The 16,010-nt window shown below is 43.9% G+C and overlaps 1 protein-coding gene across 1 annotated transcript; it reads right to left on the reverse strand.

The window, feature by feature from the left end:
- Positions 1 to 255: 255 nt before the first annotated feature.
- On the reverse strand, positions 256 to 8,821 carry LOC141548380 (uncharacterized). The gene is made up of 3 exons (XM_074277237.1): positions 8,479 to 8,821; positions 1,190 to 1,459; positions 256 to 666 (listed from the first exon to the last, which is right to left on the reverse strand). Exons 1-3 carry the CDS (start codon positions 8,735 to 8,737, stop codon positions 392 to 394), a joined length of 804 nt encoding a protein of 267 aa, XP_074133338.1. The 5' UTR covers positions 8,738 to 8,821; the 3' UTR covers positions 256 to 391.
- Positions 8,822 to 16,010: the final 7,189 nt, after the last annotated feature.

Raw genomic sequence — 16,010 nt, forward strand, 5'->3', positions numbered from 1 at the left:
TGCAGAAGGAATAACAACATTTATTTTGAAGTCACACTAAACTTTTTAAATAATGCAGAAAATGTTGGTGGTCTTAGCCAAATTTGGGGAGGGGGGAATAGACCACCTGTGTGACTGAGCTGAATAAGGGAACTCGGAGAGATCGATATTGAGGACACTAGTGAGCCTGTGCTGGAAGACACTGAGGGACAGGGCCTGGCGAGAATGACTCTAGGACACGGGTCCTGATGGACCCAGGAAGCCAGCAGGGAGCACTTTTTTTTTTTTTTTTCTGGTGTTTCTGCTGTGCTCAAGCCTCTCAACAATGGCTGTGCCTCCGGTATCCTGGAGCCACCTCAGCAAACCCTGTAGACCTCAGGCTTCCGTGTCCTCCTCTGCCATGGGATCCCTCCTAAGCAGCCTTGCCAGAGCTGCTTTTGCGGGGTCTGCCAACCCGCCTAGCCGCTCCCTTCTTGGTGGTTGTGGCTTTCTGGACAGCAGCACGGCCCTTCTTCTTCCTGCCCTTCTTCTTGTCATCCTCTTCCTGAAGCTTGGCGTTACTCTTCTTCACGGCCTTCCCTCTGGTTTGTTTTGGCTGAGGAGAGCTCTTCTCTTTGCCAGCTTTGGCGGCGGGTCCCCGGCGCCCTTTCTTGGCAGCTGGTTCCTTCTTGGCCTTCTGAGCCTTGCCTGTCAATGAAATAAGCCTCCCGTTAGGACTTGACATTAACCTAGCTGGTGGGTGTGTAAAGCTCACTAGAGGGTTTTTCGATCTTTTAATTGAGCCGCCCAGCAGATGTACAGACGGCACGATCCCTTTTTATTTACCCGGGCCCAGATCGTACACCCAAAGGCCTGAACCTGGAAGAGCTTTTTGAAACCATCGAGTCAAACTTCCTTCCAAACTTTCCATGGGAGCGAACTGGCCGACAGAGACGTTACTTACCCAAGATCTTATGATTCTGAGACAAACCTGGCCAGAGGTAAAGAATTTAGGAAGCATCCAAAGCTTTTACTGCAGACCATGTGGGTCCCTTGGCCTACTAGGAGGGAAGTGAATGAAGTCTTGGTTAAAGACAATAATGAACCAGGGAAGGGATTTGTTCGGGGATGGCCTCTCACTAGTATGGGACAGAGGTGAGACTGGGCACCGGGAAAGCTCTTCCCCTTCCTGGAGACTCCCTTCCCCCCCAGCCCAGGCCATTTGCTCTACCTTTTCCAGCATTCTTCTTGGTAGCTGCAGTTTTCTTGGTAGTTTTGCCATCTTGATTCTTTGGAGGTCTTCCCCTTTTCTTGGGTGGTGGTTTCTCACCCTCCATTTTCTCAACAGAAGACAGCAGGAAATCCACGTTGTTTTTAATGCTGGCCAATTCCTCCTTCATGCTGGAAAGGTCATCTGCCCTCACCTTGACTAACTTGACAGCAGGACCCTCCTGCTCACTGCTGGGAGAGAGAGATCTTTTGTTGCTAGGAATCTCAAAAGCTGAAAAAAAGGGAAGAAAGAAAAAGAAAAACAAAGATTACTATAGTTTTAATGACGTCACTTGAGCATTCCTGGGTAATTAGGTAAAGGGGGGGAAAGGCCCAGGGCAGGCTTTGGAAGCAGGAGGTCTGGGTTCAGATCCTACCGTGACCATTTTGCAGAAGTCTTGCTGATAGGTATTGGAAAATGTTTAGAATAATCCATCAATGATCATTTGTACTGCTATGTGCCCTGCCTGTGCAGGAGACATATGAAGTGCAAGGCCAAATAATGCCCGTCTCCAGAGCCAGCTGCTCATCTTCTGGAGATGTAGACAGCATGTAAGATGGGTTTATCTAGGATTGAGCCAGGACTGGTAGACTCAGAGGGGGGCCCCCTGGTAGCTAAGGGGCTTGGGAGATGCTTCTAAGCAGAAGGGCTCTAGGGAAATTGAGGCCGGAGTGAAGCAGCTGAGCATCTCAAGCACCGAGCCAATCGGATTAAGGGTGTGGAGATGAGGGAAGCGGGGTTGCATGTGAGAAACAGCAAAATGGTTAGTGTGAGTCATGATGGAGCGAGGGCAGGAGAGTGATAAGTAATAAGGTTGAGGAGGTGAGGAGATGGTAGGTCTCCACAAGTGAATCCCGGGTTTTCGTCTTGGAGGGAGACAGTAGGAATCCCTTATGGAGTGGCGGAGTGATCTGATGGCACTTTAAGAGCAACACTTTGGAGAATTTACGCAATGGAGTGAAGGGTGCGGAGGGAGTTACTCTAGTACCTCAACCTTGATGAGGGCACCGGGAGGTACCTGTGCCAGAGGAGAGAGGGGACTATATTCAGAGGTGGTAAGTTAGAAGCAAAATGCTTTTGTGATATTTTGGGGTAAGGGAAAATGAGATAGCCACTGAGGGAGGCAGCTAGAAAGTACTGGACCGGATGCCATAGTCCGGAGAGCCTGAACTCAAGCTGCCTCTGATACTTCCTAATTGTGTGATCTGGAAGGAAAGAAACTCTGTGACCTGGAGGAAAAATTAATTTCAGTCTCTTTCCTCATCTATAAAATGGGAATGATGAGGATATTTACTCCAGGGGTTGTTGGGACAGTCAAATGCACTAAAAATCGTAAGACTTAATTACCCCTGTATCTTATAAGACCTATATAGACATTAGTTATACTTGCCTAAGACATGGGAAATATGATAGTGCTTTCTCCTGGGGCTACCTATTGCAGGGAAATCACAAGCAGGGCCAAAAGTGAGCAACCAAAAGAATGGTTCGACTCCATTTGAAATTTGGCAGAACCCTTGGAAGAGGAATTCTTTCCCTTTTCTGTGTGTATTGTAGAAATGGGGGGCAGTCTACAGGAGCCCAGAAATGCCTCAGAAGAAAAAAAATTTAATGTAAAAGAAAATGCCAATGCTTCTAGAAATTTTGGGCAGGCTGGAGGAGCCCAGATATGGCTCAGAATAAAGATTTTTGAACTGGAAAATAGAATCCAAAAGCTTCTAGAAATGTTGGGCAGTCTACAGGAGCCCAGAAAGGCCTCAGAAGAAAGAATTTTAAAATGTCAAATAGAATAGAAATGCTTCTAGAAACTTTGGCCAAGCTACAGAACCCTAGAGATGGCTCGGGATGGAGATTTTTAAAATATAAAATAGAATACAAATGCTTGCAGAAATTTTGGGCACACTAAGGAAGTCCAGAAAGAGTGCAGAATAAAGATTTTTAAAATGTAAAATAAAATAACAAAGCTTGCATTCATTTTGGGTAGACTAGGGAGCCCAGAAATGGCTCAGAAGATTTTAAAAATGTAAAACAAAATAACAAAGCTTGTAGAAATTTTGGGCAGAGGAGGGGAGTCTAGAAAGAGCTCAGAATAAAGATTTTTAAAATGAAAAATAGAATTCAAATGTTCCTAGAAATTTTGAGCAGACTAGAAAAGCCCAGAGAGGCCTTAGATATGTAAAATGTCTAATAGAATGCAAATGCTTGCAGAAATTTTGGGCATACTAGGGGAATCTAGAAAGAGATCAGAATAAAGATTTTTAAAACGCAAAATAAAATAACAAAGTTTGTATTAATTTTGGGCACACTAGGGGAGCCCAGAAATACCTTAGAACAAAGATTTTTAAAATATAAAATAAAATTCCAATGCTTGTAGAAATTTTGCCAGTCTGGGGGAGCCCAGAAATGTCTTAGGATGAAGATTTTTAAAGTATAAAGTAGAATACTAATGCTTGCAGAAATTTGGGGCACAAGACCGGGTACAGAAAGTCCACAGATGAAACATTTTTAAAATGTACAATAGAATTCAAATGCTCCTAGAAATTTTGGGCAGACTAGGAAAGCCCAGAAAGGCCTTGGAATAAAGATTTGTAAAATGGAAAAGAGAATACAAATGCTTGTAGAAATTTTGGGTAGAGGAGGGGAGCTCAAAAAGGCTTCAGAAGAATTTTAAAATGTAAAATAGAATACAAATCTTTGCTGAACATTTGGGCACACTAGGGGAGCCCAGAAAGGTCTTAGAAGAAAGATTTGTAAAATGTCAAATAGAATACAAATGCTTGCAGAAATTTTGGGCATACTAGGGGAGTCTAGAAAGAGATCAGAATAAAGATTTTTAAAATGCAAAATAAAATAACAAAGTTTGTATTAATTTTGGGCAGACTAGGGGAGCCCAGAAAGGCCTTAGAACAAAGATTTTTAAAGTATAAAATAAATTTCCAATGCTTGTAGAAATTTTGCCAGTCTGGGGGAGCCCAGAAATGTCTCAGAATGAAGATTTTTAAAATATAAAATGGAATACTAATGCTTGCAGAAATTTGGGGCACAAGACCGGGTACAGAAAGGCCACAGATGAAACATTTTTAAAATGTACAATAGAATTCAAATGCTCCTAGAAATTTTGGGCAGACTAGGAAAGCCCAGAAAGGCCTTAAAAGATTTGTAAGGTGTAAAAGAAAATACAAATGCTTGTAGAAATTTGGGGTATCTAGGTGAGACCACAAATGATATAGGATAAAGAATTTTAAAATGTAAAATAAAATAACAAAGCTAGAAATGCTCATTAGAAAGACTTTTATTTTATTTCTTTATTTACTTATTTATTTTTGCGGAGGTAATTGGGGTTAAGTGACTTGCCCAGGGTCACATAGCTAGTGTTATGTGTCTGAGGCCAGATTTGAACTTGGGAAGTCCTGACTTCAGTGCTGGTTCTCTATCCACTATGCCACCTGGCTGCCCCACGGAATAAAGATTTTTAAAATTCAAAACAAAATAACAAAGTTTGTAGAAATTTTAGGCACACAGAAACACCTTAGAAAAAAGATTTTTAAAATGGAAAATAGAATAAAAATGCTTATAGAAATTGTAGAAATTTTGGGTAGTCTTGAAGGCATTAAATTAAAGATTTGTAATATGTAAAATAGAATACAAATGCTTGTAAAAATTTTACCAGTCTGGGGGAAGCCAGAAATGGCTCACAATGAAGATTTTTAAAATATGAAATAGAATACAAAAGCTTGCAGAAATTTTGGGCACATTAGGGCACCCCAAAAAAGCCTAATTGAAAGATTTTTAAAATGCAAAATAGAATAAAAATGGTTGCAAAAATTTTGGTCAGAATAAAGATTTTTAAAATTTTAAATAGAATACAAATGCTTGTGGAAATTTTGGGCACAATAGGGGAGTCAGCCAATTGTTTACAATAAAGATTTTTCAAAAGTAAAATAAAATGCCAATACTTGCAGCAATTTTTGGCAAATTAGTGAGCCCAGAAAAGGCTCAGAATAAACATTTAAAAAAAATAAAACAGAATACACATGCTTGTAGAAATCGTGGGCTGACTAGGGGAGTCCAGAAATGTCTCAGAATAAAAAAAAAATTAATGTAAAATATTATACAAAAGCTAGGGGAGCCCAGAAAAAACTCAGAATAAACATTAAAAAAAATAAAATAGAGTACAAATGCTTGTAGAAATCTTGGCAGACTAAAGAAGTCCAGAAATGGCTCAAGATAAAAAAAAAATTAAAGGTAAAATAGAATACAAAAAGAAATACCAAAAAAAGAAAGATTTTTAAAATGTCAAATTGAACACAAATGCTTGTAAAAAAAAGGTTGCAGAAATTTTGGTTGGAATAAAGATTTTTAAAAATTTAAATAGAATACAAATGCTTGTGGAAATTTTGGGCACACTAGGGGAGTCCACCAATGGTTTAGAATAAAGATTTTTAAAACATAAAATACGAATACTTTGTAGCAATTTTTGGCAATCTAGGGGAGCCCAGAAAAGACCCTGAATGAACATTTTTTAAAAATAAAATAAAATACAAATGCTTGTAGAAATCTTAGGCAGACTAGGGAAGTCCAGAAATGGCTCAGAATAAAATTTTGTTAAATGACAAATGGAATACAAAAGCTTGCAAAAATTTTGGTTAGAATACAGATTTTAAAATTTTTAAACAGAATACAAATCCTTGTAGAAATCTTAGGCAGATTAGGGAAGTCCAGAAATGGCTCAGAATAAAATTTTGTTAAATGACAAATGGAATATAAAAGCTTGCAAAAATTTTGGTTAGAATACAGATTTTTAAAATTTTAAACAGAATACAAATGTTTGTGGCAATTTTTGGGAGAGTAGGGGAGGCCAGAAAAAGACCCTGAATGAACATTTAAAAAAAATAAAATAGAATACAAATGCTTGTACAAACCTTGGGCAGAATAAGGGAGTCCAGAAATGGCTCAGAATAAAAAATTTTAAAATGTAAAATAGAATACAAAAGGTAGCAGAAATTTTGGTCAGAATAAAGCTTTTTAAAATTTTAAATAGAATACAAATGCTCGTAGAAATCTTAGGCAGATTAGGGAAGTCCAGAAATGGCTCAGAATAAAATTTTGTTAAAAGAAAAATAGAATACAAAAGCTTGCAAAAATTTTGGTTAGAATAAAGATTTTTAAAATTTTAAACAGAATAGAAATGCTTGTGGCAATTTTTGGGAGAGTAGGGGAGTCCAGAAAAGACTCAGAATAAACATTTTTAAAAAATAACATAGAATACAAATGTTTGTTCTAATCTTGGGCAGAATAAGGGAGTCCAGAAATGGCTCAGAATAAAAAAAAAATTAATGTAAAATAGAATACAAAAGGTTGCAGAAATTTTGGTCAGAATAAAGATTTTTAAAATTTAAAATAGAATACAAATGCTTGTGGAAATTTTGGGCACACTAGGGGAGTCCATGAGTGCTGTAGAATAAAGATTATTAAAATGTAAAACAAAATGGCAATACTTGTAGCAATTTTTGGCAGACTAGGGGAGCCCAGAAAAGACTCAGAATGAACATTTAAAAAAAAATAACATAGAATAAAATGCTTGTAGAAATCTTGGGCAGAGTGGGGGATCCCAAAAAAGACCCAGAATGAACATTTTTAAAAAGTAAAATAGAATACAAAAGTTTGCAGAAATTTTGGTTAGAATAAAGATTTTTAAAATTTTAAACATCATACAAATGCTTGTGGAAATTTTGGGCAGAGTAGGTGAGTCCAGAAAAGACTCAGAATAAACATTTTTTAAAAATAAAATATAATACAAATGCTTGTATAAATCTTGGGCAGAATAAGGGAGTCCAGAAATGGCTCAGAATAAACATTTTTTAAATGTAAAATAGAATACAAAAAGTTGCAGAAATTTTGGTCAGAATAAAGATTTTTTAAATTTTAAATAGAATACAAATGCTTGTGGAAATTTTGGGCACACTAGGAGAGTCCACCAGTGGTTTAGAATAAAGAGTTTTAAAATGTAAAATCAAATATGAATACTGTGTAGCAATTTTTGGCAAAGTAGGAGAGCCCAGAAAAGACCCTGAATGAACATTTTAAAAAAATAAAATAGAATACAAAAGCTTGCAGAAATTTTGGTTAGAATAAAGATTTTTAAAATTTTAAACAGAATACAAATGCTTGTGGAAATTTTTGGCAGAATAGGGAAGCCCAGAAAAGACTCAGAATGAACATTTTCAAAAAATAACATAGAACACAAATGGTTATAGAAATCTTGGGCAGACTAGGGGAATCCAGAAATGGCTCAGAATAAAAAAATTTTAAGTGTAAAATAGAATAAAATAAAATAGAATTTTGGTCAGAATAAAGATTTTTAAAATTTAAAATAAAATACAAATGCTTGTAGAAAAATTGGGCAGTCTAGGAGAGCCCAGAAGTGGCTCTGAAGAAATATTTTAAAAATGTCAAATAGAATACAAATGTTTACTGGGAAAACGAATTATAATGAAATACAGATTAAATACAAGAGGTTTTTTCAGGTTTGTGAGTTCCAGGTTAGTCATGAATGATTACCTTATTTCGTGCTGCCCCCCTTAACTGCCCCTCCCTTAACTCTTCCCCCAATTCCTCTGTTCTTTACCACCCACTCTGCCACTTAAAAGGTCAAGGAGTCATTGTTTAATCATCATTTTTGGCATGAATTTATTTCATTGGGCTGGCCCTTGGTTTTCTTATCTTTTTATAAAAACTCTAAACTTGGGTGCCTTCCTAGGTTTCCTTCCCAACATCAACATTATAATTCTATCCCTGGCTTTTGGGGGGTATTTTTAGTCATTAAAATGCACATTTGTAAGGAATAGCTAGAATTTCCTCAGCCATGAAACTGTACAGGCCTGTGATTCTGGCCTGGTGGCAGCCATTTTGGGCCTAGAGGTGATAGCCTGTGGTACTTGTCTTTCCTCAAAATGGAGGCCGGAATCACAGGGCTGTGGAAGAAATTTCCAGAACTTTTGTTTCTGGCCTTAATTTAAAAGTCTTTTCTTTTATCCTTTTTTTCTGGTTATAACAGAATGTTTTAGAGGAAGGAAAATGTTTAGAAAATCAGTTCCAAAAGTACATTTGCTTGTTCACAAGCTCTTAAATAATAATACTAGAAATAATCAAGAAGTTTTGTCAAGTTTATACAAAAAACGAGCTGAAGTAACACCTCCATCTTGCCCCGAGCCATTCCACCACCCTTCAATTTTTCTTCCACATCCTTTTACCTTCAATTTCTAAATCCTCAGTTGGTGACTCCCTGGTTGGAAACTCATAGTCAGAAGATGACTCGATGTCAACAGGCCCCTCTTCTTGGACTTCTAGGTTGGAGGGGGCTTCATCTTCTTCATTCGCCTCAGCAAAAGTCCACCAGCCTCTTGGTGGTGGACAGGAATTACAGAAGCAGGTCCAACCACAGCTCTCATCAAAAGTCTCCCCTTCTTCCTCACCGCCCCCCAGGTCGGCCACGGGGATTGAATCCCCCATTGCACCCCACTCAACTTAGGCCCCTGAGGAGCCTAACTCGAAGCTCCTTCCCTGTCCTCAGCCACAACGGAAAGAGTTCCCAACAGGAAATGCAGGTGCCTCCTAGCGGGTCTTCTGAACAGTAGCCTGACCTCAGCCTTGACTATTTCCTTCTTCTACAACCTTCCACACTTTTCCATACATTACTTCATAGAAGGGAGGGGGGAGCAGTGGAGAAAAAAAAAAAAAAAAAAAAAAAAAAAAAAAAAAAACAACTCTTGTCATGGAAAGGAACTCTTGACTGGATTTCTCACAAATGGCCTCCCCATTAGAAATCCCCTTGGGCCAGCTATACCATTCCAGTACCAGTACCAGTACCGGTACCAGTATCGGTACCAGTACCTGTACCGTCAAATTTGGACTCAGAACCTGAGTTCAAATGTGACCTCAGACACTTACCACTTAAAAACTATGTGACTCTGGGCAAATCACTTAATCCTAATCACTTTTCAAATAAAAGAAAAGAAACAAAGAGGATTCAAGGGCACTTCAGAACAATATTTGTTATTGGTGACTTTCTCTTGACTTGGCTCCTTTCTCCCTCTGGAGGCCAAAAACAAAAAGGTTGACCTCTCTTGCCAGAGACAACCCCTCCTCTACCTAAACACTGATATCTTGTCCCCCACATCCTTCCCCACCCCAAATTTGTTCTTCCCTAAAACAAACACGCTCAGCAACTTCAAGAGCATCTTCGCACGGCATAGTCTACCACCTCTGCTTCTGCGCCATGGAGACCCCCCCCAGCTCTATACACATTGTCATAGACACACACACACAATTGCACATTTAAAGAGACACACACAGTGCCTATAGGTATTCTCTCTACACAATCACACACATTTACACATTTAAAGAGACACACAGTTGTCTATAAGTATTTCCTGTACACAATCACACACCCAATTACACAATTAAAGAGACACACACAGTGCCTATAGGTATTCTCTCTACATAATCACACACACAATTACACATTTAAAGAGACACACACAGTTGTCTATAGGTATTTCCTGTACACAATCACACACACATTTATTCATTTAAAGAGACACACACAGGTGCCTAAAGGTATTCTCTCTACATAATCTCACACACAATTACAAACATTCAAAGAGACACACACAAGTGCCTTTAGGTATTTCCTGTACAAAATCACACATACATTTACACATTTAAAGAGACACACACAGAGGCCTATGGGTATTTCTTGTATACAGTCACACACACATTTACACATTTGAAGAGACACACACACGTGGCTATAGGTATTCTCTCTACACAATCACACATACATTTACACATTTAGAGACACACACACACAGAGGCCTATGGGTATTTCCTGTACACAACCACACACACATTTACACATTTAAAGAGACACACAGGTGCCTAAAGTTATTCTCTCTACACAATCACACACACAATTACACATTTAAAGAGACACACACAAATGACTATAGGTATTCTCTCTACACAATCACATACACAATTGCAAACATTCAAAGAGACACACACAAGTACCTTTAGGTATTTTCTGTACACAATCACACACACATTTACACATTTAAAGAGACACACAGGTGGCTATAGGTGTTCTGTGTACACAATCACAGAAACAAATTCACATTCTCATAGAGACATACACAGTCTCATAAACACACACACTCACTGGGTCCTATATGTATTCCCTTTTAGCATTGCCTGTACTTATTCACTTATTCACACACACACACACACACACACACACACACACACACACTCAGAGATATGCACAATCACAGACACACACCCTTACATTGGAGCCTATAAGTATTTCCTATCTACATTCTCTGCAAACATTCCCTTAGACACACTCACATTCACATAGACACAAACACCCCCAGGGGCCTTATTCTCTACCCACATTCTGTCCACAATCTCACATAGACACACACACACACACACACACACACACACACACACACACACACACAGATACACTGCACACATTGTCTTTTGTGTTTGCTTTCACTCAGTAGTCCCAGAGCTGGGGCATCTGTCCCTGTGTCTGCTTTCAGGCGGAGGGCCCCAGGGGGCATTTTCTGGCCTTGACTTGCCCACGCCCCTGACCAAGGGTGGACCAGACTCCAAGGAGCCCCCCCAGCAGGTGCCCTTGCTGAGCCCTGCTGGGCTAGGTCCTGATCCAACTCCCACAGTCCCTTGCTGCCCTCATGGTCCCAGGTTCTTAGTGCTGTCCCCTCCCCCATTTTGTGGGGGAAGCTCCCAGAACCAAGGCCTGAGACAAGGGTTGGAGGGTCTGGAGGAGGCAGAAAGGCTGGACTGGGGCCCACAGTGACAGGGGCTGTGGGGGAGAAGCCCAGGTGGGGGGAGAAGTTGGGGGGCAGAGCCTTGGAGTGGAAGGGGAGCCTGGTGAGACGGGTAGGCCCCCAGTGATCCCATCTGGCTCCAGGGCAGTGAGTGCCTCTGCCAAGATGAGCCCACCCCCCATGCTGGCTCCCTGAGGCAGAGACCCCGTGTCCCTGCCCTGGTCAGAGCTGTACCCGGAGGGTCTGGGCCAGGTGACGCGGGTGACTAAGGGGGAGCCTTTCTGAGGCCAGTGTCCGGGCCAGCCCCTGCTGCCTCTTCTTAGCTGACCCCAGGGGGACTTGGCTGCTTCCCCCCCCCAAGATGGCCACTGCTCCCGAGCGCCCCTTCCCCTCCTCCCCACCAGCCCCCTTTGGAAAAACCAGACAAGAGAACAAGAGGTGCAATGCAAATTGCTTTTTTTAATATGCTGTGCAAGCTTGCAGAAGGAGAGCTTAAGATTGAGATTTTATTTAAGGGAGATCTGCAAGAAGTGGGTAACTGCAAAGGGCAGGGGGGAGGCGGCTAATGAGGCCGGAGAAGCTGGGATTGAGGACATTGGGGAGCATGTGCTCCGATCCCAAGGGAGGGACCCGGTGGGGCTTGCTCGGGGAGGGGGCCCTGCGGTGGCAGGCACTGTGGCTGACCCGGGCAGTTGTTGCTGCCTCCCTGGGCCTCCGCAGCTGGTCCTGGCTCCCTGGATCTTCAGGGTCCTCCTCCTCCAGGCCGGCGCCTTTAAAAGTTGCTTGCAGCGCCTGCGCTGTTCTCCCTTGCCTCCGTCTCCTTGCCACCCTTGGGTTTCTTTGGGTTCTTCTTATCTGGATCCTCCCGCGAGGCCTTGGCCTTCATCATCTCATGGAAGCGTTCTGGTTCTTTCATGAACTTTTCCAGGTGGTCCAGCAGGGCGTCCACCTTCTGCTTAATGTTCACAAACTCCTGCTTCATGGTCTGGGGTGCGGCATTTTGCCTCCGGGGTGCCTGGGGGGACTGGCTTGGCTCCCCACTGTTGGAGGCAGAGCCCACTTTGGCGCTGTTGGATGGACTGCCTGAGAATAGATAATAATGAGAATTAGTATTACAGACAGGCTCCCTGACTGACAATACAGGGAAAAAACAGGCGGTCATCCACCTCGCCCTCAGCCCCAGGCCCACATGGTCAAGCTGGGGCCGGGACTCCTGCTGGGCCTAGGTTTTTGCGTTCAGGATCTCTGATTGCATGGGATGAAATCCTTTTGCGCTCTAGCTATGTCAGAGAAAGGATTAAAACCACGGAGGGGCTGGATGAGGGGCCCCGCTGGCTCTCCTGCTCTGCTGGCTCCTTGTGTGGCAACCAGGAGGCTTCCAGCAAAGTCTCATTGAAGCTCAGCTTATGTCTTGGGTTTCTTGTTCAATGACAAAAACCAGTTGTCCACCTGCAAAAGACACCCACCCATCATCAAACTTAGAGCTAGCCCCTAAGGGGGCTCCCCGTCTCTGTGTCTCTGCCTGTCCTTCCATTGCTTCTCTGTGTCTCTCTGTCTCTCTCTGGTTTTCTCTCTGTCTGTCTCCCCATGCTGCCATTTCTCTAGATTCATTCAAAGTTAGTGAGCAGTTTCCCAGCTGCCCACCACCCAAAGTGGTCTCAGTTCTTCTGGCTGTGTACAAAGGCAGTTCAGCATCTGCCAGTGCTCTGGGGAGGACCACCACGTGCCAGTGTTGCTGTTCTAAGTCCAATCCTCACCAAGGGAGAGCCCGAACTCGAGGCTCCCATGAGGCTAGTGTGGAAAGTTAAGGAAAAGGAATGGGGGTTTTCAGTTGCTTCCGGGAAGAGGGGCCAAAGGGTTCTGAGGCAGTTGGTGGCTCTGTGGCTACAAGGCTGGGCCTGGCATCAGCAAGACCTGCGTTCTCTGTGATTTCAGAAACTGGCCAGTTGGTAGACCCAGGCAAGTCACTTAACCCAGTTTGTCTGGAAGGCATCTAGGTGGCTCAATAGGAGGGCTGGGCCTGGAGTCAGGAGGATTCGAATTCAAATGTGGTCTAGGACAAGTTGGGCAAGTCACATAACCTCGGTTTGCCTCAGTTTCCTCATCTGTAAAATGGGGCTGATGAGAAGCCGCTACCTCACAGGGTTACTGGGTGGATGGATTGTAAAGCAGCTGCACACGGTAAGCACCGCAGAAATGTTAGCTATTGTTACTGGATTCAGGGCAAAGATTAAGGAGAATGAATAGAAGGTGAAGGGACCATTTTCCAAAGGTGGGGGAGGGGAACTGGGGGAGAGGCCCAGAAGGGCCATCAGTATAACGGCGATTCTACCATCCCAAGTGCCCCCCCCCACCTTCTGTCCATTATCTTCACTCCAAGGAAATCAGTTAAGGGCATTGACATGTCCAAGGAGACTGGCTACTCTGACTTTTACACGATTTTCTCTGGGCCTCAGTTTCCCCGAGCTGGAATACAAGGAAATCTGGCTGGATATCCACGGGGGAGGGCTCTAGCTCAGAGGGTCTGGGATGCTGAGTGACTTCCTCCCTGTCTCGGGGCCTCAGCTTCCCTTGGTTAAATGGGCTTGAGTTCCCAGCTCTGCCATTTGGTGATGCTGAAGCACCTTGACCGTTGCTGGGTCACGGCCTCCTGCACATCTCCTGCTGTGACCTCAGTTTCCCCCTCTGGGGGGGTGAGAATTAGGCTGGCTGGAGTTTTGAGAGGCCTCAATTTGAACTCTAAGACCTTGTGATCCCAAGTGCTGCCCACCGTCCAGACCTCACTTCCTCGCTCTAGTCACATGAATGGAAGTTGGCACAGTGAAGCGCTTAGTGGGGTCCCTTCTCCTCCTTGTCCCCCATTCCCTCCTGCCCCCCTCCCCCCTCTCCCTCCCTCCCCCTGTCTTCTTTGCAAGTGCACAGGTGAAACTGGACAGTCTCCAAGGGCCACCCCTAAGAGCTCTTCCTCTGTGAGCCTCAGTTTTCCCTTCTGTCAAATGAAGAAGCAGGATGGGATGGACCCTGACAGCCTTGTTTCGGTGAGTCCCTTTCCCTCTTTAACCCTCCATTCCCCTCTCTCTCACATGAAGAGTCTACAAACTGCTCCAAGCTCCGATTCCTCAGTTCTAGCTCTCCTTAAGACTGGTTCTTCCGTTGGGGCTCCATCTCATGCCCTGCAGAGCACCAGGGCTGAGCTGGGGGGTCTCTAAAGGCCTGAGTTCCAACTCTGGGTTAGTGCCCAGAAGCAAAGTGCCCCCTCTGAGGTGCTCCCCTCCCCAGAAGCAGCTGAGCGAAGTCTCCCAGCCCCTGAACTGACTGGGCCGCTCGGGACCCTTCCTGCCAAAGTCCCCAGGAACCCCGGGCCGCCCCTGAACTGACTGGGCCGCTCGGGACCCTTCCTGCCAAAGTCCCCAGGAACCCCGGGCCGCCCCTGAACTGACTGGGCCGCTCGGGACCCTTCCTGCCAAAGTCCCCAGGAACCCCGGGCCGCCCCTGAACTGACTGGGCCGCTCGGGACCCTTCCTGCCAAAGTCCCCAGGAACCCCGGGCCGCCCCTGAACTGACTGGGCCGCTCGGGACCCTTCCTGCCAAAGTCCCCAGGAACCCCGGGCCGCCCCTGAACTGACTGGGCCGCTCGGGACCCTTCCTGCCAAAGTCCCCAGGAACCCCTGGCCGCCCCCCATAAAACAGGTCCCCTGTGGGGCTCGGTCCCTGAAGGTGCCAACCTCCCTTTGCCCCCTTTCCCCCATCCCCACTTACCTTGATCCATGTTGTGTTGTCAGGAAGATTCAGCGAGAGGCCTGGCTCCTGGGAACAGGTGAGAGGTCTGTCTGTCTGGAGAGCTGCAGAGCAACAGTAAGTGTAGCAAATTGCCTCCCACTGCACCCTGGAAGGCTCAGCTGCCCCACCCCTCCCTCCTACCCTAAGCCTGCCCTCCTCCCTCCTCTCCCCTCCCTTCCCTTCCCCTTATCTCCAAGGCAGGACCTACCATCTCTCAGTGTCTCTGGGTCTCTCATTGGCTCCCCCTTCTTCCAAAATGTTCCTTTTGATTGTGACCTTGACAAACACATATAGAAAAGCGAGGGAGACACTTCTATACCAATCTGGAAAGCCTAATTTTTGTGTTGTGTTATAGATATTCTCTCAGGAGTATATAGCAAATTAACCCCGGTTTTGCTTGTCTCCTACTTCTTCAGAACTTTCCTCTGAAGAATCAGTTGGTTTAGGCTCCTTTTTATGGCTTTTCTCTCTTGGGAAAGTCTCATTCTTCCTCACTCCATCCCTCCCTGGCTTCCCCATCCCCACCATCCCCACCACAAAAAAAGGCCTTCTTTGAAAACAAGTAAAATATAGTCAAGTCAAGCCCCCCCCCCCTCAAGTGCACACTGTGTTGGGATGTGTCTGAAATGCCCTGTTTTCCCCATGCAGCTGGAGTCTCAGCTTTCTGCCAGGAGGCGAGTGGGGCACCGGGGCCATGCTTTCCCAGGTACCTCTAGGTAACTCTGGTGTTTTGCTCTGATGCAGAAGTCTTTCAGGGAGACTTCCTTGCCCACTGTATAAATTCTGAATTACAATGTAACTACAGAGAATAATTTGCATTGTAGCTCACAGATTGCACAGAATAGACTTTTTAATTAAAGTTTTTTTTTTTTTTTACTTTATTTCTTAATTTTTATTTATTGAATTTTTGGTTGAGGCAATTGGTGGTTAAACTAACGGCTTGCCCAGGGTCACCCAGCTAGGAAGTGTTAAATGTATGAGATCATATTTGAACCCAGGTGCTCTATCCACTGCACCAATTGGCTGCAACTCAAAGCTCTTTTTTTTTTTTTTTTTTTTTTTTTTTTTGAGGCAGTTGGGGTTAACTAACTTGCTCAGGGTCACACAACCAGGAAGGAGACTTAGTGTCTGAGGCCACATTTGAACTC

The sequence above is a fragment of the Sminthopsis crassicaudata genome, chromosome X (assembly GCF_048593235.1).
Source record: "Sminthopsis crassicaudata isolate SCR6 chromosome X, ASM4859323v1, whole genome shotgun sequence".
NCBI classification, from domain to species: domain Eukaryota; kingdom Metazoa; phylum Chordata; class Mammalia; order Dasyuromorphia; family Dasyuridae; genus Sminthopsis; species Sminthopsis crassicaudata.

Bases quoted from the DNA above. Each gene is read 5' to 3' on its own strand.
- LOC141548380 (XM_074277237.1), bottom strand. From the start codon at position 8,737: ATGGGGGATTCAATCCCCGTGGCCGACCTGGGGGGCGGTGAGGAAGAA. The intron at 1,460-8,478 runs GTAAAAGGATGT...CCTTTTTTTCAG, and splicing joins TGAGGATTTAGAAATTGAAG to CTTTTGAGATTCCTAGCAAC. The intron at 667-1,189 runs GTAGAGCAAATG...TTTCATTGACAG, and splicing joins CAAGAAGAATGCTGGAAAAG to GCAAGGCTCAGAAGGCCAAG.